This window comes from Gavialis gangeticus, unplaced genomic scaffold (assembly GCF_001723915.1).
Source record: "Gavialis gangeticus isolate Ggan-Ray unplaced genomic scaffold, GavGan_comp1, whole genome shotgun sequence".
Taxonomy (NCBI): domain Eukaryota; kingdom Metazoa; phylum Chordata; order Crocodylia; family Gavialidae; genus Gavialis; species Gavialis gangeticus.
In genome coordinates, this window is record NW_017729024.1 from 6,536,917 (window position 1) to 6,560,541 (window position 23,625).

At 39.0% G+C, this 23,625-nt stretch overlaps 1 protein-coding gene across 2 annotated transcripts in view; it reads left to right on the forward strand.

Moving 5' to 3' along the window:
* Positions 1–23,625, forward strand: part of MEGF10 (multiple EGF like domains 10) — a 162,973-nt gene that overhangs the window by 118,929 nt on the left and 20,419 nt on the right. The window contains exons 13-19 of one of the 2 annotated variants that reach the window (XM_019516855.1): positions 9,530–9,676; positions 12,753–12,887; positions 13,822–13,950; positions 16,255–16,383; positions 18,097–18,225; positions 21,604–21,732; positions 22,396–22,632. In XM_019516855.1, the coding sequence (XP_019372400.1) occupies positions 9,530–9,676; positions 12,753–12,887; positions 13,822–13,950; positions 16,255–16,383; positions 18,097–18,225; positions 21,604–21,732; positions 22,396–22,632 (1,035 nt within the window). The remainder of the gene's footprint in view (positions 1–9,529; positions 9,677–12,752; positions 12,888–13,821; positions 13,951–16,254; positions 16,384–18,096; positions 18,226–21,603; positions 21,733–22,395; positions 22,633–23,625) is intronic. The other variant, XM_019516856.1, reaches the window with a different exon arrangement.

Below are 23,625 nucleotides of genomic sequence, written 5' to 3' on the forward strand. Positions count from 1 at the left end.
TATAAGGGAGACTAGTTTCAACAAGTTGATGGTGTCTAGACAGACAGTATGACATAAACAAGATAGTTTTCTTACATTCAGTGCCTGAAAATCCTCCACCCACACTTCATGTGTTGGATTGACAGCCAGGAGGAATCCACCCTTATTTATGAAAGTGCTTATATTTAGAATGATGAAAAAAGAGAGAATACTTTAGAAATAGGTTTTAAAATAGTTGTACCATGAAGCTTGATAGTAGAGATGACATTTAAGTGATAAGAGTACACAAGTTTACAGAGATGTTAGGCCTAATTGTACCACCACTGAATTCACTAAGAATCTTTCTACTGACTTTATTGCAAAGATGATAAAGCTGTTGAAAATCCCTATATCTCTGTGTCTTTGCTTTTAAAGTCAAGAAGTTAGACATTTAAAAATGTAAAGCTTGTACATCAGACATATTATGTGCTAGATTGGTTTGGGAGCTTCAAGTAGGGGCACAGTCAGCATGCGGAACATTTTGTTGTTAACAGATATGTGAAGAAATTATTTTTCCGTTCACTGCAGTTCCAAAAAGTTGAAGGGAAATAGGATTTTTTGAACAAACTGTTTTGACACCAAATGAAATATTAATTTTGAATTTAAATATTTTAAGGATTTTATTTAAAAAATAAAATTAAAGGAAATTTTAAATTGCATAGATTTCAAATAAAAAAATCAAAATGCTTTAAAAGTTTCAGTGAAATATTTGACCTTTCCAGAAGAAGCTTGGGTTTTTGGACAAGAATAATTACTGGAACAACGATGAAATCCCCCAGTGTTTCCATGTTGACAATTTTGTATTTTTGTTTCCATTAATAGTTTTGGCCAAAACACTTTGCCCACCTCTAGCACCTTTCCTCAGCTAAGTATCAGCTTGGCATATAATGTATTTTTTCTCTACAACAGTGAGAGAACTGGTTGCCCTTGAGCCAGCCAGGAGCTCTGGAGCTGTCGCATTCCTAAGGCAATGCTGTAGCAAACTGCCCCTTAGTTACTCTTAATTGATGAGTTAATAAATAATAAAACAGCATTCAATTTCTTCTTACAAATAAGTTTGCCTTTATTGGGGGCCATGCCCCAATATGTTTGTGTTGCCTGTGGGAATCTTTTTACTTGATCAAAATTATTAATTCAGTTATTAGAGGTTGCATGGTCTAGAGATACCAGAAAACTTAGAATAATTTCTTTAAAAGCTGTTTTATTGCAGCTGTTACCCAGTGAGGGGTTTAAGCTAAGAATATTCATCCTAAAGGAAACTCCACCCTGTTCATAGAGTGCAAGTGGCAAATATTCACCCTCAGGAAAGCCAGTCTTGTTTACAGCTTAAATTAAGAATGTCCACCATATAGGAGCCCCACCCTGCTTAGAACAGCTGGAATTAATGGAGAGGCTTATTTTTCAGTTCCCTTACCATACTGATGCATTCCAGCAGCCGCATGAATTATGATGGCAAAACAGAAGCACCCACACGCATTTCAGATGATCTCTGTGGCTAAATCTACTCTTCTTTTCCTGACATCTTTTACTATAATCATTCACTAACTATATCTTTCTTTGAAGGGAAAGTAATGGAAAGGGGTAATGAGCTTTCAAATATGAAAGCTTTACAAAAAATAAAGACAAACACACACAAACTTCTTCCTGTTAAATGGTGACTGTTACTTTTGGAGCAATATGTTTATGCATAATCATTTATTTATGTATTTGCTTTTGATATTGTTATTCATTTCTTGAGCACTGAAATGCTAACTGTACAGTTTATAGAAAAATTCAGAATCAAATGCACTTCAAGGACTTGCTTGATACTGTTCATTTCAATAGCAATAATCCACTACCCAACATAATACAACAAATGAAACCTATTAACCTTATCCCATAATCTCACCACCTTTGACAGCCATGAAAAGTTGGGTTTTGCAGCATGCTTATAAGATTAGAAAATCCAGGTTTTGGACTACTGAGACTTTTCATTAAACTGTTGTAAAAAGCACTGAATATTCTCCTAGACAGTTTAAAGTAGACTGTTTATTAGTAATAACTCACTATTCCTTAGCTCTGGTAGACATTGGAAATCCTGTAGAAAGTCATGTCATACTGATACTGCACATGTAACTTTGAAGACCAGTGTAAAAGCTATGTGGTGTCAGGGATTATGAAATACCACTAGCACATTATCTCTGCCAAAACAATAACAGCGGCTTATGGGAAAAAAAACAGATACAGTAATACCAACGTACATTACACCAGCATGTGTGGTATTCATCCATATGCTATGCCAGATAGGGTGTCTCTGACTTTTCAGTATCACAGACACCTGCTGACACCAATCAAATATGTCTGCCCTAGGAAGGGAGGTCTGTATCTTATTGTGTTTATTACTGAATAGCAGAGTGAAATTTAGTATGAAAAATGCCTCTCTAATATAAACAAACAAGTCCTCTAGAAGGCCTGTATTAGGACACTGTCTTAGTCCTTACTTTTTAATCCATATATTTTTTGCATACTACATATGCTACCATTTTATACCTTTTATTATATCTAGTCTTCAGATTACTAGTGAAAAATGATCCACTACATTTACATTATATATTTGGGTTACCATATTTCCAGTTTCAAAAAAGAGGACACCTGTGGGGAGGCGGTAATATGACTGGGGGAGGCAGTGATATGCCCATGCCCTGTGTTGTGTCCCTATGACGCTATACTAGGCAAGGAGTCTTATACCTGCCCCTCACTCCCAAGCCATAGTCCTCCCAGCCCTGCTGGTGCCCCTCACTCCTGACCCACAGCCCCCCCCCGTGCCTGCTGATGCCCCTCAATCCCAACCTGTCTGTGCCCCATGCTGCTGACGCACAGCTCCCCTAGCCCTGGTGACCCTCACTCCCAACCTGCAGACCCCTTCCCCCCAGCCCTGCTGCCCACACAACTCCACTGCCCCCAAAGAACCCCCCCCACCCCTTTCCCCACTGGAGGGGAAGGCACCTCCCCTGCCTCTCTGCCCTGCTGCAGCCCAGGTGCTGGCAGGCACCTGCCCCCCTCGTTCATACACACACAAACCCTCTCCAAGACCTGGCCTTACCTGCCTGCAGCTGCTGGAGCTTTTGATCAGACTCAGATGATGCTTCTCCCCTGCTCCCTGCATCCCCAAGCAGCTCCTTGCTGGGGCAAGCCAGGAAGTGCCAAGAAAGCAGAGGCAGAACACAATCCCAGAAATTTGCTGATATTTAAAAAACTGCCAAGATGGAGATGGGAGGACCCAAAAAGAGGACATGTCCTGGAAAACCCAGACGTATGGTAACCTTAGTATATACGGTACTAATGTTCTGATGGAATCATGATTGCACAGCAGTGTGTCAAATGTCAGCTGTCAACTGAGGGAGATTGTCCTTTCGTTCACTCAGGATGCACACAAATATTTGCTGTACCTGGTCTTTGATCGTGAGGCTTACTTTAAGTTTGTCTTACTCCCAATCATGGACCAGAAGTAGCATGTATAGGCATTCACTGGTACCAGGAGCCTTGCAGGGAACCCACTGTAAGCAACTCCAGGTGGAGGGAGGGGCATGTGGGATTGAGGGAGTTTGGTGGGTCTGCAGTGAGGAGGGGCCAGTTGGCAGGTCCAGAGGGTCTGGTGTGTCTGCAACAGGGGTTGGTGGGTCCACACGGAGTGTTGTCCATCCAGCAGTGGAGGTCAGGAGGTCTAAAAATAACCCAGTCAGACATGGGGTAGGAAGAGCACAGCTTTAAGGTTGAGGCGAATGGCTGGGCTTTCCCAGACTCGGGGCTGCACTCTGAATGCCTGAAGATGTTTGCTAGACTGGCTTAACCCATTCCCAATCAGGTGAACTAACTTAGATCAGGCCTGCCATTTTAACCCCCCAAAATGTCTGCACAAATCAGCATTTTGATTAACCTAACTTTAGTTAGGACAATTTAAATGTAACATCTGTAAATACCTTCAGTTTGTTCCTGTAGTCTTGAAGTATAAAAGGTGCAGACAGAAGTGACAATTTTTGCCTGATCTGGCCACACAAAGCAGTCTATAGCTGTGACCAAACACAAGTGCACAGCTGCAGACTTTTTAAAAAATGACCTATCAGGTGAAATCTGAACCGTCATTGCATAAAGGTTTAGATGAAGACTTTTCAAATCATAGCGTTTTCTGTAACTATTGTCTGCACTGCCTCCCAGCCTGTCGCTGTTTTCAGAATGAGAAGGGCAAAGGGAGTAGAGGGAGTTTGGTTTGGGGTTTTTTTAACCCCTGTTGAAGGATGGGGCAGGTGTATTGGAGCCCCCACTCCAGCGCTGGCTGGGGAACCTGTAGAATGAGCTCCTCCTGTTCCCTTCCCCCACTCCCATTCTGAAAACAGCATGGGCTAGCAGGGAGGAGGGGCTATTGCTAAGGGAAACCAGCTGCAAGCTAGCAGTCAGCAGCTAGGTTCCCTTCCCGCCCTGGAACCAACAGTGAACTTCTGTTTGGTCCCGGGGATTGTTGTAACTCAGCACACTTCCTGCAAAATGTTCTTAGTTACAGCAGGGAACTGCACTTCTGTCTGCACCCAAAGTGGTTAGCTCAAATCTTGTGGTCACAGCAATGTTCTAAGTGGTATACTATTCTGACAGATATGAAATCAAATGTGGCCACAGATTTGTGATAATATTATACCTTAATAAAGGGCCTGTTGACTTTCCAAACCAACAGGGCTGATACATGTTTTGGCTTTGTTTTACACTGGGTTTTATTGTGTCCTGTTCTACACTGGGTTTTATTGTGTAACCTGTTGGAGTTATGCACTAGGACTGCTATGCTTTTTTGTGTTGTTCATTCACTCATATAGTAGAGAATTGTGAGGGCTCTCATTGATATTATTCTTCTGTGTAGATGCACCTGTTTTCCTCTCACAAGTCTGAGTTTCTTTTGAACTGAAATGAGTTTAAACAACAGCTTGTTTCTCATGTGACTAAAAACAAAGGCTGGAACCCCAGCCCCACCGAACCCAATAGAAATTTTGTCACTGGTTTCAGTGGGCCCAGGTGTTCAGGCGAGATTTTGAAAGCCTATTTTTCTTCTTAGTTACATAGTAACATGTCTGAAATAATGTCACTACACAAGACTTACAGCAGGACAAAAACATATCTTGATTCTGCTTCCTGAGGAAGATTCCATATGCTATCGCGAGTACTAATATAGTAGCATAATACGGAATTTATTGTATTTATCCTTTTTGCTTTATGTTAGTTTGTGTTTGTCAGACAAATGAAATTACAAGGTAGAAAGCAGTACTCAGTGTCTGGGAGTATAACTATAGCTTTGCCTTTGCAAATCAGAAATTATTATTTGTAGAATTTTGTGAAATTATTATTTTATCCTGTAGAACAGGACAAAAATAGCCCTTTAGTTCTCAATCTGTATTGATTCAAATGGATCACTCAATTGCAAAATATTCAACATATAGCATATGGAGTACATAAATATTCTGTTAAGATGAGTGGAAACACTGATTTCCAAAAAGAATTGTCTTCTCCATTCATGCAATTACAGATGCAGGGGGAATGCTGATTTGGATGTGAGGCCCCAAGCATAAAGCACTGGGCATTAAATGCATGAGCATTTCTTCAGAGCTGCTTAGCTGAAGTTTATCATGACCATTCAGCTATTGCCTAGCAACTTGTGAAGGCCATCAAAGAGCTCTTTGTCCATAGTCCTGGCAAAAACATTTCCTCACAGATCTCCTTATCAGGATCAAAAACAACATACAAACTTAAAAAAAGCTTGTATTACATAAGACAGAATTATATATTTTAAAATAGGAATGTTCATATGCAGGTATGTTATCGGCACCACTATTGTTATAGTTGTGTCAAAATTTTCATTCTAAATTCCTGTAAAATCATTTTTGCCATAAACCATACTGAAATTTACTGTAGAAAATCAAAGCCTGGAAAAGTTGTCTTCCATTGTTTTAATCCTTTTAAAATATCTGTTTCCTTCAAAGGCAAATTTACATTTAATTCATTCATCTGTAAAAAAAAATAAATACTCTGTTTTCTTGTGTTTGAGTTCTTGTTGTGCTCCTTTTAATAACAACTAATAGAAGGATTTTTTAACTATACACTTAACTGGTTAATATATCTGTCTACATACTCCCACCCCTTACCTACCTGCATACATGCTGACAGTGGTATCTACCTCGTCCTTCTGAACTTGGATATGGTAACGTTTCATTTATATTGAAACAGATGCAAAGTTCAGAATCATTTCAATAAATTATACTATAAAAATTGCAATATGGGGTCCTTATTAAAAATGCAACATTTGTCCGTGAATATTACACATTCATTTTTGAGATGCCACATTCTCTTCTTTTGTTGAGCATAGGGGAATAAGCCTGTACCTGATTATCTTCCCATCAGAAAATACATGAGAATTGTATACAAAAAAGTAATCTTTGAGGTTTCTTCCTAGTAATTATAGAGGAAATTTGTCCACTTGTTATTCCTCCATGGTTGGGCTCCCAATCCTCAGTGATCCTCAGAGTCCAGGGTTCTATATCCTTTCTACCTCAGTGTCCCCTATACTTCTTGACAGCATGGCTTTCACAAACCATGAGCTGTGCACAGCTCCAGGGGGTACAACTGAGACTGCTGTTGTATCCCTCTTGTCTATCCCATTTCAGATTATGCTCTGTGGAAATTGTTGGCAACTGCTGACTTGTTAATAGTGACCATTGTGTATTGAAACACCATTGAAACCCATTAAAAGTCTGTGAAAAAAAAGTTTTCACTGTAACAGGGTTCTACTGTGTGAAGCTGTGTATGATATGAAAGATAATGCTTAAGCAAACGGTTTAGCAGGAGAGTATCAGGCATAATTCTAAAATTCTTTGCATTTTTCAGCTTATGGTCTTTACAGATTTATAAACCAAGGCCAGAGTTTTTAAGTGTGGAGACTTAAAATCAGGCTCCTAAGGCCATATTTAAGCATCTTCAAAATTACTATGGTTTCCAGATTCCCTTCTCCATATTACAGTAATGTAATTAACATGTTAATCATGGCATAAATGGCAAGGGTGCTACACATGCACATGGTAAAATGACAAACCACCCATAAAAGAGTTCCATATTATATGTAAATTGTCAGCTCCAACCCCAGACCTGCAGGCACCTGGCTTTCAACTTGCTGGTTCAGGGGGAGCCTGGGATCATGATTCCAGGCTTCCACTGCACTGGCAGCTAGAAAGGGTGCGACTGGATTCTGATCCATGATACCAGAATTGTACCTCCTTCCATGTTCCTGTGGCATGGCAGGAAGCACAATTGTTGGGATCAGGGAGCAGATTCCGTGGTGCCTTTAAAAGGAAGTGTGCCAGGGGTCTCAAGTTTCATTCTTCTCATTGTCTCCAAATAGGGGCTTTAGCACCTCAAAACATCAGACCACATAGTTAGGTGCCAAATTTGGATTTATTAGTTTAACTTTAGGTTCCCAATTTGAAAATACTGGTACCTATTAGTTGGATGCTGGTTTGTTTTGTGTCTTAAATATAAACAAGTCTGACAATGAAGTTAATAGTGTGTGTAAAAAACAAATATAATGGGAGGAGCGGTAACAGTATATGAGGATTTTAACTCTTGGCAAATACTTCTCTTTTTTCAGGTTAATGGTAATCAAACAGTTGTGATCATCATATGGCTATTAGATGACCTTTGTTAAACGAGGGGGTGATCAATATCTGGATTCTAATGGGCAGATGTTTTCCTTATGTCTGGCACTATTTCAACTTCCTCTTTGACTGTCTTAGCAAAGAGTGCCAAAGATTTAAGAATCTGAAAGTTCACTTTTCCTCTAACTATAGAGATGGTTTGTTAATTAGATTCAGCAGCTTGGCAGGGGACTTGGATTGGGGAATTGTTCTATATATAAATAGGGTAACATTTTTCAGTGTTGTCACAAGCAGTAGATACCCTGTTTTCAAAGGGTTTAAAAAGATTTTTCTCAGCTATCATGCGAACTTGTCTATTTTGCTTATGCAGAAGTTCAACAGTAAGGGGACCTGAAGCATATTTTGCTGGAAATACTTACAAAGCAAGTCATACTTCGTGGCTGGATTTGGTCCATTTTTTCTTTAGCCAAAGATTCATTCAAGAGAGGCACTACAATAATAGTTAATTGTTAATGCGAAGTACTGTAGACACAATAAGGTCTGAGTACCACAGTGGATGTTTCCTGGCATTTAACATTCGGGGTGGGGGGTGGGTGAGGGAATTAAAGAATACCAGGAATGTGAGATTTGTACAGAAAAAAGTCTGCGATCCTAATTAGAAGGTTATATTATGATTTATGCCTGCTTATGTATTGGGGTTCATGTCATGGTGAATGTATAATCAATTTTGTGCCAAACCAGATAGACAAAACACTGACTGACCAGGCTCCTTAGAAGCCTGCTGCAGCTAAGCATTTTGGAATGCTCACATGGCGTGTTTTGAAACCCTTTGTGTGTCCCACATTTTTCCATTTGGTATGAAGCTTAGCCATAATCAGCTCACCACTAATTAGAAGTCATTCCGTGTCCTGCTCACCATTATTACATGAAATTATCTCAGACCTTAAGAATTTTTACTTTCAGAAGACAGGTTTTTTCAGTGCCTTGCACAAAAGTGAAAATAAGCTTCTGTTGTTTTGGAATGGCCATTGTGAAGGACCTAAAAACCATTCTTTGTGCTATGTCTATGTTTCCCTTTCATTTCTGTGTGCAGCTGGTACACAGTACATATTTATGAGAACATGAGGGATGGGTAAGGCCTAATTTTTAGAAAGGTCATGGAAGAAGACCAAAACATGTACAATACTGGGAGCTTCAGCACTGGAAATATTAGCTTTGCAAGGCTGAAGGTAACCTCCTGAAGAGTGTCTACACCAGTCTGGCTTGGCTGCAGCCTTACACAGATCTTATGTCAGCAGGATGCAGCCTGAGGGGAAGATCCCATGGAGTTCATCTGTTTTGTGGGAAGAGAGCTCCAGAAATGGTTTGCTGTTGCAGAGCCTAAGATTAGTCCCTAGGCACAAATCAGCAAAACAAAAACATAATTGACTCAGGGCTGTGGGGTTCAAAGAAAATAGCAGAGGGGGTAGTTCCTTTCTCCCTTTCCTATTTTAATCACCCCTAATATTATGGTTGATGATATTTTAATGCAATGTCTTATTTCAGTGGGGAAAATTCAGTACTTATTAGAACACAAGGTTAAGATGATTAATAATGTTATTGCCTAATGGATAAGTAACAGCTCTGAATGACCATTTATAAAATGGTCTCTTCCATGCCCTTTATTAGGAAAAAATCTATGTCATGTAGTTTTCCTGGTTAAAAGGCCTGGGGTGAAACCCTGACCTTATTAAAATCAGTGGGTTTCAATAGGGTCGGAATTTCAATCCTGTTGTCCATTACTCGTGGCCTATGGAATGTGACTACTAGTGTGGCTAGTGACGGTTCTGTGTCCTAATGGTTTGCAGGTATACACTGTGACAGCGTGTGTGCTGAGGGACACTGGGGGCCGAACTGTTCATTGTCCTGTTACTGCAAAAATGGAGCTTCATGCTCTCCAGATGAAGGAATCTGTGAATGTGCACCAGGATACAGAGGCACCACTTGTCAAAGAAGTAAGGACAAAATCAGTGCTTTGAAATTCTCTTCTTGTCCTCCTGTCTTTAATAAACCTAGAGTATAATATGACATTGCTTTGTTAATTGTACTGTGCAACAGTCTCTGCTTACGTATTTTAATGGTGCTAATTCACAAGCATATGGAAGCTCGAGCTTTATTTGTACTTCCTACTGCCAGGCTTTTTTCTTCTTGTAACTCAAGTCTTTTACTTTTTTATTATTTGTTTCATGCCATGGTGGTGCCTGAAAAATAGAAAACGAAATGACAGGTCCCTGCACCAATGGCTTGTAAAGCCAAAATTTGCAAATATGGGCACCTAATTTTAGGCAACTTAATAATTGAAACCTGGTTTTAAGATGTTCAAAACACCTGTGTTTCCCATGTATTTCAGTAGAAGCTCCTAACCTAGTCATTGCATTTATTTAACATTTATATTGCAATAGCACCCCAAAGGCCAGCCAGGTCAGTGCCTTGCTGTGTTAGGCACCAATATAATGCCCAGTGTGCAATGATTCTATATCTGCAAAAACTTAGATATGAAGCATTTGTCAATCTAAAAGACACTTCATAGCAGAGAGAGAAAACAAACAAGTGGACTAAGGTAGGGAATGGCAAAAACAAAAACAGAAATGGAAAAACAGAAATGTCTCTTTGCAGCCTGACAGACTAAATGAGAGTAGTAATCCCTGCCTGCCTACCTGTGTTCCTATTTGCATTGTAGAATGGGCAGCAATTCAGAAAAGAGACATATGAGTTATCTGTGTTTCCAAGCTCTATTTCTTTCATGTTTCTGGAATAAATTACCCAGAGATAGGGTGTAGAGTAAGAGGAATAAGAACCAGAGATGGATGGTTGAAGGACCCACCCCCCACTCCAACCAAAAGCAGGAAGGGAAGGAAGAGGACCCACCAAATGATTCCTGAAAGGTAGAAGGAGAACTGGGACAGGAAGCTGCAAATGCTTACGAATGGTAGAATTTCAAGAAAGATATGGTCTACCCGAGGAGTGGACAACCTGCAGCACAAACAGCCTTTTTGTTTGGCACCCAGCAGATTAGGGAGGGGACAGGCAATACAGTGGGCAGGACGCAGGGAGCAGAAAGAAGAGCAGCAGATAGGACAGAGAAAGGGGATTAGGTTGAGACTCCAGAGGGTATGGGGCTAATTTGTGGCATGCCTGCCAGAAAAGGTTGATTCTTGCTGATCTATCCTAAGGTTATATGCCTAACATTGCTGTAGCATTAGTATGTTCTAAACATTTCTAGGTATGTAAATATTCTCACCATTTCTTGCATGCATCTGAGAAGGATTTGCAGTAAATCAGTTAATCCAAAAGAGGACTAAATAAAGGTAAAGCTTTATTTAGTGGCTTGGAATTATTAGGTGCCACAATTTTAGTGGATTCCATGAAATAACATTAACTCAAATGACCCTCAGAGTCAGTCGCTCATGTACCACCTAGAGATAATGAAGATCAAGATCGCACAAATTAATTTGGACCAAATCAAAAAGTGCCTTTTCTGTAAGCAGGATTGTCTTATGACTGATCCACTGCTTCCCTTGAAAGGATAGAAGCTTTCTGAAAGGATCTGACCAAGTAACTTGTATCATGTATATACTTCAGAGGCTGCTTTTTGAGCTAAATTTAAATATTTAAGGATACAACTTTATTTTTTAATAAACAATCATTGCAATTGTACAACGGACAACTTGAAGCACTGTTGAATCCCTTGATTTATAGAAAAGAATGGATTAGAGGTAGAGAGAGAGAAATTCCATGCAACAGACTTCAGTCCATTTATAAATGACTGGGGATATAGCTCTGAAGTACAGATTATCCTTGACATAAAAAATAAATGGAGGCCTCAGTGTTTCTGATCTCAGTTTGTATAAAAAACAGGGAAGTGGCATGTGGCTGTCTGCACTGGGTTAATGAACGTAATGAGTATCTAATTGGAAGGATGGTTGGAAAACATCTATACCTGCTCCTTTTCGTCAATAGGGTGATGGGCTGAAGTGATTTAGATTTTTCTCACAAGTGAGGAAAAGCACAAGAAGTCAATAATACCAAAGCCTCAAAACAACTTTTTCCTCCTAAGGATAAAACAGTCCTATTTCATTCTTCTACGTATTGTGTAACACGTATTGTGATTTGTTTTTTTCCCAAATGCTTTCCTTTAATTTTAGAATGTTTTGCAATTATTATGCAAGTAAATTGTTTTGTTTATCCTCTTCTTACCCAGGAATATGTTGGGTTGGTACCATATTCTGTTTACATGGTTTGCCTGCATACTTTAGTCTTTATTCTGTTGCTGAATTGCAGGCCATGCAACCCCACTGGGATCAGTGGACTTGTACAGGACATGCATGAGGCTAGAATTTGGCTCTGTGTCATTATTAACTCTAAAGCTAGAAACAGACATTTGTCCCTGTGTTTGTCCCAGAATATAAATATCCTGGGATTGGCATGTACACACATCACCCTTCTAATCAGGGTTTAGGGAGTGGCAGAATTAAATGCTGATTTTTCTGCCATTGATTCAGTGATGCAATCGGGGGATAATTGTACAGGTATACTTTGCAATATCCTGGGATAAACTGTTACTACCTGTTGTTCAGGAAATATTTTTAGCATTTATCCAAGGACAGTGGACATGAACGTATGTACAATTGCGCTTTTTTTCCCAGGATAAAATTGTTTGTTCTAGGATAAATGCAATATCCATGTGCAAGCTAACACAAATCAGTGCTGCTGTACACTGCAGCTGCTGTTTGGCAGCCCACTTTGGTACTATTTTTTCAAGTGCTAGAATGTCTCTAGATTGTAGTAATCTCTTTAGGATAGGGTCTATATCTCCTTACATGTCAGTAAAGTATTATGATATACTCATTGGAATTATATAAATATAAAAACAACCAGTTCAATAGCTATATATTCAATTAATGAGACTGAACTAGAAGTGGCAGGTAGACAGCACTGAACTGGTTAACTGTTAACTCATTTAGCTGTTGAAGATTGTGGTGATATAGAAAATACAAGAAGAAATATCAGTACTTTTCTTTTTGGTTTCAGTTTGTTCTCCTGGGTTTTATGGACATCGGTGTAGCCAGACCTGTCCCCAGTGTGTGCACAGCAGTGGCCCTTGCCATCATGTTACCGGACTTTGTGATTGCTTACCAGGATTCACAGGTGCCCTCTGCAATGAAGGTACAAACCCTCTTTAATAAAGGTCCCTGTACAGGATACAGGGGTCAAATGTTTCATTTTTTTATTGTGTGTATTCCACACCTCCAGGGACCACATGACCTTAAAGTACCATATTTTCTGGCCTACAATATACCCCCAAATATAATACTTAACTTTTTTTTTTTGAAAGGCAGAATGAAAAAAAAATATTTTTCTAGATTATGGCTAGGCCAGGCAGGGGCATAGACTAATCTTCATATGTTTTACTCTCCCCTTCCTGCATAACTACAGCTGAATTCCTACCTGCTGGATCATTATAAAGAGCTAAAGGGGCTGTGCTAAAGAGGCTATGAAACAGAAAGACAGAAGCCTGCAACAAAATTGCCCTAAGAAAGGTTGGCTTGATTAGTAGAACATTAAGACTATTTAAGAAGAGACAGATCATTAACACCTCTAGCATAAAAAATAATCCATTTAGTCAATTGACTCCAGCTGCCTGAACAGCCTGAACAGTAATACCACAGCTGCTGCACTGTGGAGCAGGTACTTCCAACTCTGGGGAGATAATCAGCTTCCCTGCTTTCTACATGCACTGCAATTTTGCAAGGGTTGGGGGAGCAGAAGGGGGTGGTATGTTGTATGTGAGAAACTATGGTAATCCCTGTATTTTTTTTCTATCTGTAGTTTGTAAATGCAGAAATTAAAGCCAGAATTTCAAAAATGCAGCCCTTAAAAACTGAAAAATGTTTTTCTTGACACTTTGGAGAGATCATGCTCTTTAGAAATTAAAGTATTGATGTAATATAAATATACTTGATTGCATTTATAACAATATTTACTAAACACATTTTTTCTTGATCCAAGATACCAGATTTAAAAATCAAATTTTAAAAACAGAGGAAACAATACAATTGTAAGTTACTGATAGGCTGTGATACTAATCACTTCTTCACAGTGTGTCCCAGTGGCAGATTTGGCAAAAACTGTGTTGGCATCTGTACATGCACCAACAATGGAACATGTAATCCCATTGACAGATCTTGTCAATGTTACCCTGGTTGGATTGGCAGTGATTGCTCTCAGCGTAAGTACCATTTTTTTTTTTTTTTTTTTTTTTTTTTTTTGTCCCGTGAGATGCCTTATAAATCTACTAGGCAGGGTTCAGCTCCTTTTTAATCCTCTTCTTGATGGTGAAGAAATTGTCCTACCAGAGTGATAAATCATAAGGACGTCCATGGTATATGATTAAGAGATGTTCGCTTACATTGCATTTTAAATGCATTATCATTAACATTTGCCTTATGAATGTGGTATAGAAGTTTCGCTATTGCAAATTCAAATATTAAGATTTATTATGCATTTATCTAACTAACTATAGACATGGCCCATGTCACCATCTTCTGGGAGCACCTCACGCCCACTAATAAATTTGTCTGCAGAGAACTCTTATGAGGTATAGAAATAATATTATTATCATCTCCATGTTATGGAGGGGCAAGGGGAATTGACTGATCCCTGGTTTCCTTATAATTGGTAGAGATCCATATTGTATTAAATATGGACTTTCTACCAATATTTCTGCTGGGTCTACTTGAGTGAGTAATTACTACAATAAATTAAATATTTGACATTGGTATTTTTGGGGATGCATGGCCTATTACAACAGTAACCTCAGTACCCAGTCTTGTACCTCGAACAAAAAAACTTCTGGGGAATATTTTGTGACCAGGAGCACCAAAGGTATGTTTTTATGAGCGAGCTAAGAAGCCAAATACATTAATTCGGGAGGAGCACAGTGCTAAAATAGCTATTGCTTCCAACACCCAGGCTTACTTGTTTAGTTAACATTTCTATCTTTGCTTAGTACTGTGTTGTACTAATATAAATATTATATATATAAAAGAAGGCTGTACATTCTCCCAGGAGATGAATCTCTTAATAACATGCCTCACTTATTTCTGTCACTCACAGTTTGTCTAATTCAGGATAACTGGCTATGTTCCAGTGCAGTGCCACATCTGGTTAATTTGAAGATTTGTTGGCTAAATTCTAAAAAGTGGTTAGCACCCACAACTGCCATTAGTACCACAGGAAAAATGTAGGGTCTTCTTCTCCAGTTAAACTCAATGGCAAAATTCTTTGTTGGATGACGGCTCTTGCTCTGCCATTTTCAGCTCCATACTGGGGTGGGAGTATTTGGGAAAAGGCCATGCTCACTCTCATGAGCAACTCAAGAAAGTGATACCAGACAAATTAATGGTGTTTCTGTTAACAATGTGCTCATGACCACAAGAGAGGAAGTTTATTTGGTTTGTGCTGGGGCTTTTATTTCTCATGGAAGAAAATGGTTTCATTGATTGCTACATGAACTGGAGGCCTCCTTGATACTAACTAACCTCTTTCCTGTGTGTGACCTGACATTCTTTTTTGGCTGACCACTAACTTCATGCAATGAATTAACAGTATTCTTCATCTCACACAACCTGAAAACATCAGAAAAGGACAAGAGCAAAATTCAAAGAAGCAGATAGTTCTTGCAAAAGATTTTTTAAAATTAAAATGTATTTTTTTTAATAAAATGACTTTTGGACTGTGGCAACTGTTCCTAAAAAAAATATTGACCATACATATAAAAAAACACTTTGTAAATACAAACTTTTATTAAAACGTACAACTACTGACCTGTCTCTGAGAAGCTGTCTAGATCTCTGACCAATCAAATCTGTATAATACTACCTTACATTTTACATAGGCAAAATCAGCAATTAAGCTCCAATGTCTAATGTCTTTTCTCCCATAAAATATGCATTCTGTGGTTCCACAAGACTATTTAAATTCAGTAGAACAACTTTGATCTAATGCTTTCACTATGAAAAATGGCAAAACTCATTAAAGTAGAAAATTGTAAAGTAATTAATCAAAAATAATACGTCATTCTTACAAGGGGCTCCGTACTTTCTATTCTCCAAGGCATCTGATATATTCATCTATACATATACTTTTTCTGTAGCTACTTATAAACGTTTAGAATTTTGGAGGATATTTCAGCTCTCTTACTGTTAATAGACTTCTGTTTCCAATTCAATATACAATTTTCAAAGCAGCTTCTGAAACTTTGCCTATACTATTTGCAATCCTGGATGCATATACAAACACTCACTAACTTTTATTTTTTGTGATTACCTGTTTGGTAGAAGGATGCTATCAGTTGGTAAATTGATCGGGGAAAGTGAGTAAATTAGAGACCTCTGGGTGAGCTAACTAGTTGAAAATGAGCAGACAGAGGAATGGAATAATCCCTAGTATTTAAATGTAGTATTGCTGTATGATCACAAATGGTAAATGTCTTTGTCAGGCGAAATTAATTAATTGATTGCGATTGTTTTAGCTTGCCCACCCTCTCATTGGGGTCCAAACTGTATTCACACATGCAATTGCCATAATGGAGCTTACTGCAGTGCCTATGATGGGGAGTGTAAATGTACTCCAGGATGGACTGGCCTCTATTGTACACAGAGTAAGTTGCTCTTATTGTCTACTCATGTTGTTGTGTGCCTAATGTTCTTTATTTTCAGCACTCCCTTATTGTTCACTGATCCTCTAACCCTGTTGTATCATTCTGATCCAGAGTGTGTGACTTATTTCTGCTGGTGCAGGGATTGAAAATTGTAGTCCCTTGAGTTAGTATAGAGTGCTCAGCTGGGAAGAAATTCTCCCTTGGAGAAGTGTGGGCAGTGTTTGCATCACTGCCCTCTTTTTGAGCCACTTGCAGAGGATAGTAGCTTTCAGCTGAAGTCAGGAGTCTCTAGGAGTATCGCTTGAAGAGGTTTTCATGCACATATGCTGAATAAATGATTCTGACATTGAGATGCTGGAGTCTTTAGTATGTAATTTAGGGGCTTGCTGAAACCCTTCCCCTACCCAAACCATCCTTTGAGAAGTATTCTACCACTGAGAATCTGGTAGATTTGGCAACAACATCATTATCCAGGACTGTAGATTTCATAGATGTTAGGGCTGGAAGGGACCTTGCAAGATCATCGGGTCCAGCCCCCTGCCCAATCCTTGGCAGTGATCCACCAAGGCACATTCCCCTTCCTAGAAATCCTGCAAAGTGATCACATTCCAGGTCTCTTACCTGTGTAATCACTCATTTAAAAATAACAACTTTCTCCAATGGCTATGAGCCCTCACACACATATTAGAAATTGACATAGCCACTGTCTTATCTGGATCCAGAAATGGAATATCATAATGCTACTAATTAGTACTCAACTCTGGGAGTTTCCTTATGATATAAATACAAATACATTTTAATACTTGTGAGCTCTAAGAACTTTACATTAAAAAATCAGATACGGCCAATGTTTAATGTTCAACTGTTTGATGGCATGTGACACCCATTATGTGTTGGGCATTAGTTAAAACAAAGTGGGAAAGAATTCGTCTCCTGATAGAGGGAATGTGCATGTCCTATGCTCTTTATTACAAGTACAGTAAGATTACATTTGCAGCTATTGTTTGGATTACACTGAAGCCAGGTATTCTCTCCATCTTTGATCTCTAAAAGTACATCTGAAATCTGTTTTGTGTGCAGAGCTTAGAATCATAGACTTTAAAGTCAGAACTCTCTTTTTGCAATAGCACAATGTCAGAGTAGCAGGAAATAACACATTTATTATAGGGGCATATGGATACAGCTTTGGAAGATATTCACTGTACTGGTTCATCTGTCAGCTATCACAGTTATTTTGCTTCCTGCTGGTGAATAATGATCTCTTTACAGTGATATGTCTTCTTCAAACAGAAATGGCATCTTTGTGCGGAGCTGAGATACAGTATGTTATTATTTTTACTCTTTTATGCTTCAACATCAACTGTGCAGAAAATATGACCAAAGATCCATTCATTATTCAGTCTCCCTGTTCTTGTGCACAAAGTGCCCTCTTTCTCCTCCTTCAAATGTCTCCCATTTCTTCCAGCAATCCTTCTTACATACCTTCTCTAATCATCCACCATTCCCACATCCTCCTTAACTGCTCTTATCTAACTTGTTTGTCTAATTTAGATAATAAACTCTTCAGAATTGGGAAAATCTTAATCTATTATGTTTAGGAAGCACCATGTAAATTTGAGATACTACATGAATGGTTTTCATAATAAGTGATAATGCTTTTATATTCTTCATGAAACACTTTTGTCTCTTTCTTTTTTTCCTTTTTCACTGCAGGATGTCCCTTGGGGTTTTATGGGAAAGATTGTGCATTAATATGCCAGTGTCAGAATGGAGCTGATTGTGACCACATAACGGGACAGTGTACATGCCGCACAGGATTCATGGGCAAACATTGTGAACAGAGTGAGTAGGAAGCAAAAATTATCCATGCATGGTAGGAACGAATGCAAAAATCCCTAGACTAACTTCTGTTATTCTGAGTCCTTATTCAGAGAGAGAAAACCAAACCAAACCAGAACAAAACAAAATGAAAACAGAAAAGCATTGATTTAAGTGAAATTTTTGACTGAACAAGTGCTCCAGAATTTGGCTCTAAGTGTCTGTCATTTGACATTACAATTATTTCTCTATCTGGGGAAAGCCTAGGAGATGGGGTAATTAAAGACTCATATTTATATTCAACTCTTACTTATAGTTTGTTTCAATTTATATCTATGTTTTAAAAGAATCTGTACAACTCTCCAGTTGTCTTTGCATAATATTAAAAAACTTAAAGAGCCATGGAAAAAAAATGAGTCCAAGTAACAAACAGTGCTATAAAGCCTTGGTAAAAAATGAATAACCAGAAGACCAAAGATTAGACAAAGGAAATCAACTCTAATGGCCATATCCAGACAAGCACAGACATGCAGTATGTGGTGTCGCAGGCCCATCTGTGGTGCCACACATTGCACATGAAGGTGTTTCCCACACTGCTACCTTGCAATGCAGGGGGATTTTTTGACCCTGGGAGATCCTGGAAGCAAAAAATCTCACGCCGAAAAAAAGCAGAGTGGTACATGTGGCGGCAGCACATGCTGTCCCAAACTGGAGCCTGGCTGGCCAGAGCTACACTCCAGCTGCCAGCCAGGCTTTCCACCATGGCTGCAGCCCCAGGAGGCCCACAGGGCCCAGTAAGGCTGCTGGAGCCTGTCCCAGTTCCTGGCCTCAGCCTCCCCTACCCCATGCAGGGTAACCAACATGTGTGTGGCACAGGCATTCCCCAGGGCAAGTAGCAGTGGCACAAGGTGTGCTGCCACTACATGTCCCTGGGGAAACAAACGTCCACGCTCATCTGGATGTGCCCCATGGGGCAAATTTATCCTCAGAATATATTTCTAAATCAGTGGAATTATGCAGAGGAGGCTTTTTTCTGTGATTGTAGGGGACAGGAATAGGAGCAGTGCCCTCAAGCTTTAGCAGGGGAAATTTAAGTTGTAGATTAGGAGGAACTTTCTGAGAGGGTGGTTAAACATTGGAACTGACTGCCTAGAAAAAGTGCGGAATCTCCATCCCCGAAAGTTTTCAAGAGCAAGTTAGACAGACGCTTGGCTGGGATGGTGTAGTCAGGGATGCTCCTGCCTTGAGCAAGGGCTGGATTATATGACCTCATGAGATCCCTTCCAGTTGTACTTTTTCAGAGCATCCTATGGTCTTATAACATGGCATATTATATTTGCTATAACTAGGGCCTTTTGCCTGATTCTTTTTTCACGTCCTCATTTTACACTAATGGCATCAGTAGGGTTATTTTTGATTTGCAATAAAGTGAGAGAATAATCAGTTCTGTATGCACACAGTTGTGCTGCTCTAGTTTTTGCAGGGGTCAAAAGAATGGTTCTTCTCTTCCTAATACATCCCATGATGAATCCTGTTATCCAGGACACTGAACCCTGTTCAGAAGAGGCCTACATACAGCATAAGTTGTATTTAATTCTGTTTTGGGGATTGATTGGGTTGTATATAAGGGTTTTGTCAAACGGGGTTTGTGCAGGTCTGTTTGACACATATGGAACACAGTTTTCCTTAGTTGTGCCAGGTGTTGTATTTGTAAAAATTAATCTGTGTTTGTAAAGGTGGTCAAAACATTTTGGACAGAAAAGTTTTCCATTGGAATATGTAGCTTGATTGAAAATTTAAGCATTTGGCAGGGGCCTATTAATATTGATGTATTTTTCCAGCAAAATGTTGAAATGAACCCTTTGGACTTTGCCACTTCATTTTGATTTTGCAAAAATGTTTTATTTTTAAGAGTAATAACAGTACATTTTTGATAAGTTAAAACATCTGGGCTTTTATATCAAATATTGCTAATATTTTTATGCGTTATAGTCACTACTACATACTGTACATTTGATACATACTATTATGTTCAGATATTATCAAAATGAAATGATTCAACATGATTTGCCTAAATGTTTTAATGCTTCTGAATCAGAATTTTTCAGATTTGGGTCTGAAAAATTTCATTGTGTTGACTTTCTATTCCAATTCAGAATTTCAAAATATCAGAATATTCTGTGGAAAAGAAATTCCATTTTCTAACCAGCTGTAATTTGGTGCAAATAGAAATAAACTTAATGACAAGAAAAAGAAAATAGAGAATATGAACTAGGTTTGCAAATCCACCCTAGAGACAGGGAGTTTCACAAAACTTAGGCTCCAAAAAGTTTGCCTGTTTCTCTTTGTGTATTATACTTCTGTAAACCAGCTTTGTTCAGTGAAGCAACCAGCAACACATTTGGTAGTATGAAAGAAACCAAAGCTTTCAACATGTGATGCTAATCACATGGTCAAAAAGACACTTGAATCAGGAATTTATTATTGGTTGCAAATCTTTATTACTGCATGCAAGACTAATTTATGAAAAAATCATACAAATAGTTCACTTTCAAAACCTGTGAGCGTCGTCTTGTCTTATTATTTCCTCTTTGCATGCCTCTGTGTGAAAGTATTCTATAATTATCTTGGGCCAAATTCAGACCTTGTGTAAAGTTGTATACAGGAACTAAACCTGGCACTTTGTGCACACAGGCTGCTTACAGATGTTAAAAAATAAAAAAAAACCCAACCCTTGTGCTTTACTGGAAGAAGCAGTGCAGTTCTGCAGCATCTGTATAGATTGGGTGCTTCAGCAGGGCTTTTTGGTGCTTTTTGCTAAAACTGATTCAATCAGCTATTAAATAAAGCACAAAAATGCCCCACTAAAGCACCCATTCTTTACAGATGTCAGATGAGCCAGGTCCAACTAAAGCGCTGCCTCTTTTAGGAATGCTCCCACGGGGCATTATGTTGCCAGTATTCCCCTCTTCTGGGAATGCTCCTATAGGGCTCCTGCAGCAAGTTTAAAGGAAAGCACCCTTTTTGTGAGTTTTCAATGTCTGCAAGCACCCACAGTGCCTGATTCCTCGATGACTGATTTAAGCTTGAGCCATTCTGATGTTGCAGCATTTTGTGCAGATGTTAAATGGGTGCTGGGGTATGGAAAATCAGGCTTGGAATATGTACTTTTGAACATTTTCAGCATGTAGAACAAAAATATATATATTTTTATAAAAATCTAACACTAATAACATATTGCCACCTGCTGGTCACTTATACAAATGTGCATCTTTGATAATGGCAAGTACTAATACTGAATGTCTGTAATACTGAAACAGTTCTTTAGCACTAACTGCACACAGCTCAGATTTGTAGGTTTAGGATTAAACATCTTCATTTCATTTCTCCTGTTTTGCACAGAATGTCCCCAGGGTACATATGGTTACGGCTGCCGGCAAATATGCGACTGTCTGAATAACTCAACTTGTGACCACATCACAGGAACTTGCTATTGCAGCCCAGGCTGGAAAGGAGCAAGGTGTGATCAAGGTAAACTGTCTCTTTTGACATGAAATCAAATGACTATGAAAGTTCTGCAAAATATCAGTGGAGTTATTCCTCTGCAATGTCATATGTTCCTAAACATTAAATTCAGTCACTGAAATGAATTGTATATATAAATAGCTTTCTTTTTTGTTTAAGAGTGGTATTTTGTGTTTAGGACTCTTTACTCATCAGGTACCTTATTGATAGATTATTGGAATGAGACCTGTGAATGTCTGAGCTAGGGAAAGTATATATTTGCCTTTTTAAGCTGCATTTGATAATATTTTTTCAGTGTAATATCATACAACTTCTATATACAGCTTCTGGTGGATTGTGTACATTGTACATTATATGTTTTTTGCCTAGAGAGCAGAATGGTATTTCAGCTCCTCAAGTACATAGGTGCAAAAATCACATTACTTTTGCAGTGTCTCTGGGGTGTGTGTGTGTGTGTGTGTGTGTGTGTGTGTGTGTGTGTGTGTGTGTGTGTGTGTGCATTGGGTAAAGCTGGGGACATCTTTCCTAATTTTTTTACATAATTTTAACTGTATTTAAATCCAGAAATAAATATAATATAGTTTACAAATAGGATTTAATTCTCTGTTCTGTACAGATAATACTTGCATGCATTTATGCCTTGTATTTTCACTTTCTTTTGTTTTCCAGCTGGTGTAATCATAGTCGGAAACTTAAACAGTTTAAGCCGTACCAGTACTGCTATCCCCGCAGACTCATACCAGATAGGGGCTATAGCAGGCATCATTATTCTTGTCCTTGTCATCCTCTTCCTGCTAGCACTATTCATCATTTATAGACAGAAGCAGAAAGGGAAAGAAACAAATATGCCAGCAGTTACCTATACACCTGCTATGAGGGTCATCAATGCAGATTACACCATTTCAGGTAGGTGCAGAGCTGCGTGGGGAGCATAACTAAGTAAATCACAGTTGGAATGAACAGGAAGGTTTTTTTCTCTCTTCCTCTTGACTTTCACAACTATTTGTTTTCTTTATCAAGCCCATAAACTATCTACATTAATGCTTTTACAGATCTGAGAAAGGATAGAATACCTCCTCATCAGCTAGAAGCATCCAGTTTGGAGCCCACACTACCATAAGTAGAACAATAGCCAAAGCTGGGAGTTGCTGCATATTATGCATTATAGCTTTTTAATCTGTGCATTTAGCCTAATTATACAAGTAAATATGTGTACTACATGTTTACCTTTAAACAAAAAGAAATACTGGCAACATACCATGCAATTATATGTGCCAAAATATGTTTTTAGATTTAGGAAATACAGGGCATGTCTACATGTCGCCATATGGTGACGTTGCTACTAACGTAACCACCTGTACTGTGCCATGCATGTGGTGCACAGATTTTGCTGCTGCATCACTGTAGCAGCATGTTAAAATGGGGAAGTGCACTGTATGGCAACCTGGTGCATCGCTACATTGCTGTAGGGCAATGTGTAGATGCAACCACATAGTAAGTAACCATCAATCCTTCTGGTGACCTCATGAGAGGTCACCAGGACCTTTGATGCATACGACTAGGCAGGAGTATGGACGAGTGGAGTCTGCCCAGACCTTTTATCCCTGCTTTAGGGCAATGAGACAGCATCCAAATGGCAGACCAAATCCAGACATGTGGTGCCTCAATGGATGTTGAACTGAACCCGTCTCCCATGTGGAGACAAGGATTCTATTACTGAACCACAATAGCAGGTTAGGAAATCCACTGACAGTTTAAATTGCTCTGTTCTTCTCATAACTATTTACACAGCATAAGAAAGGGTGAAAAGATATGGTTTTAGCTAAGAATGACATTGAACCAGTGAGTTGGATACAGAGGCATTGCAGGAGGCAGGGAAGCATGAGATGTGAAAAGAGT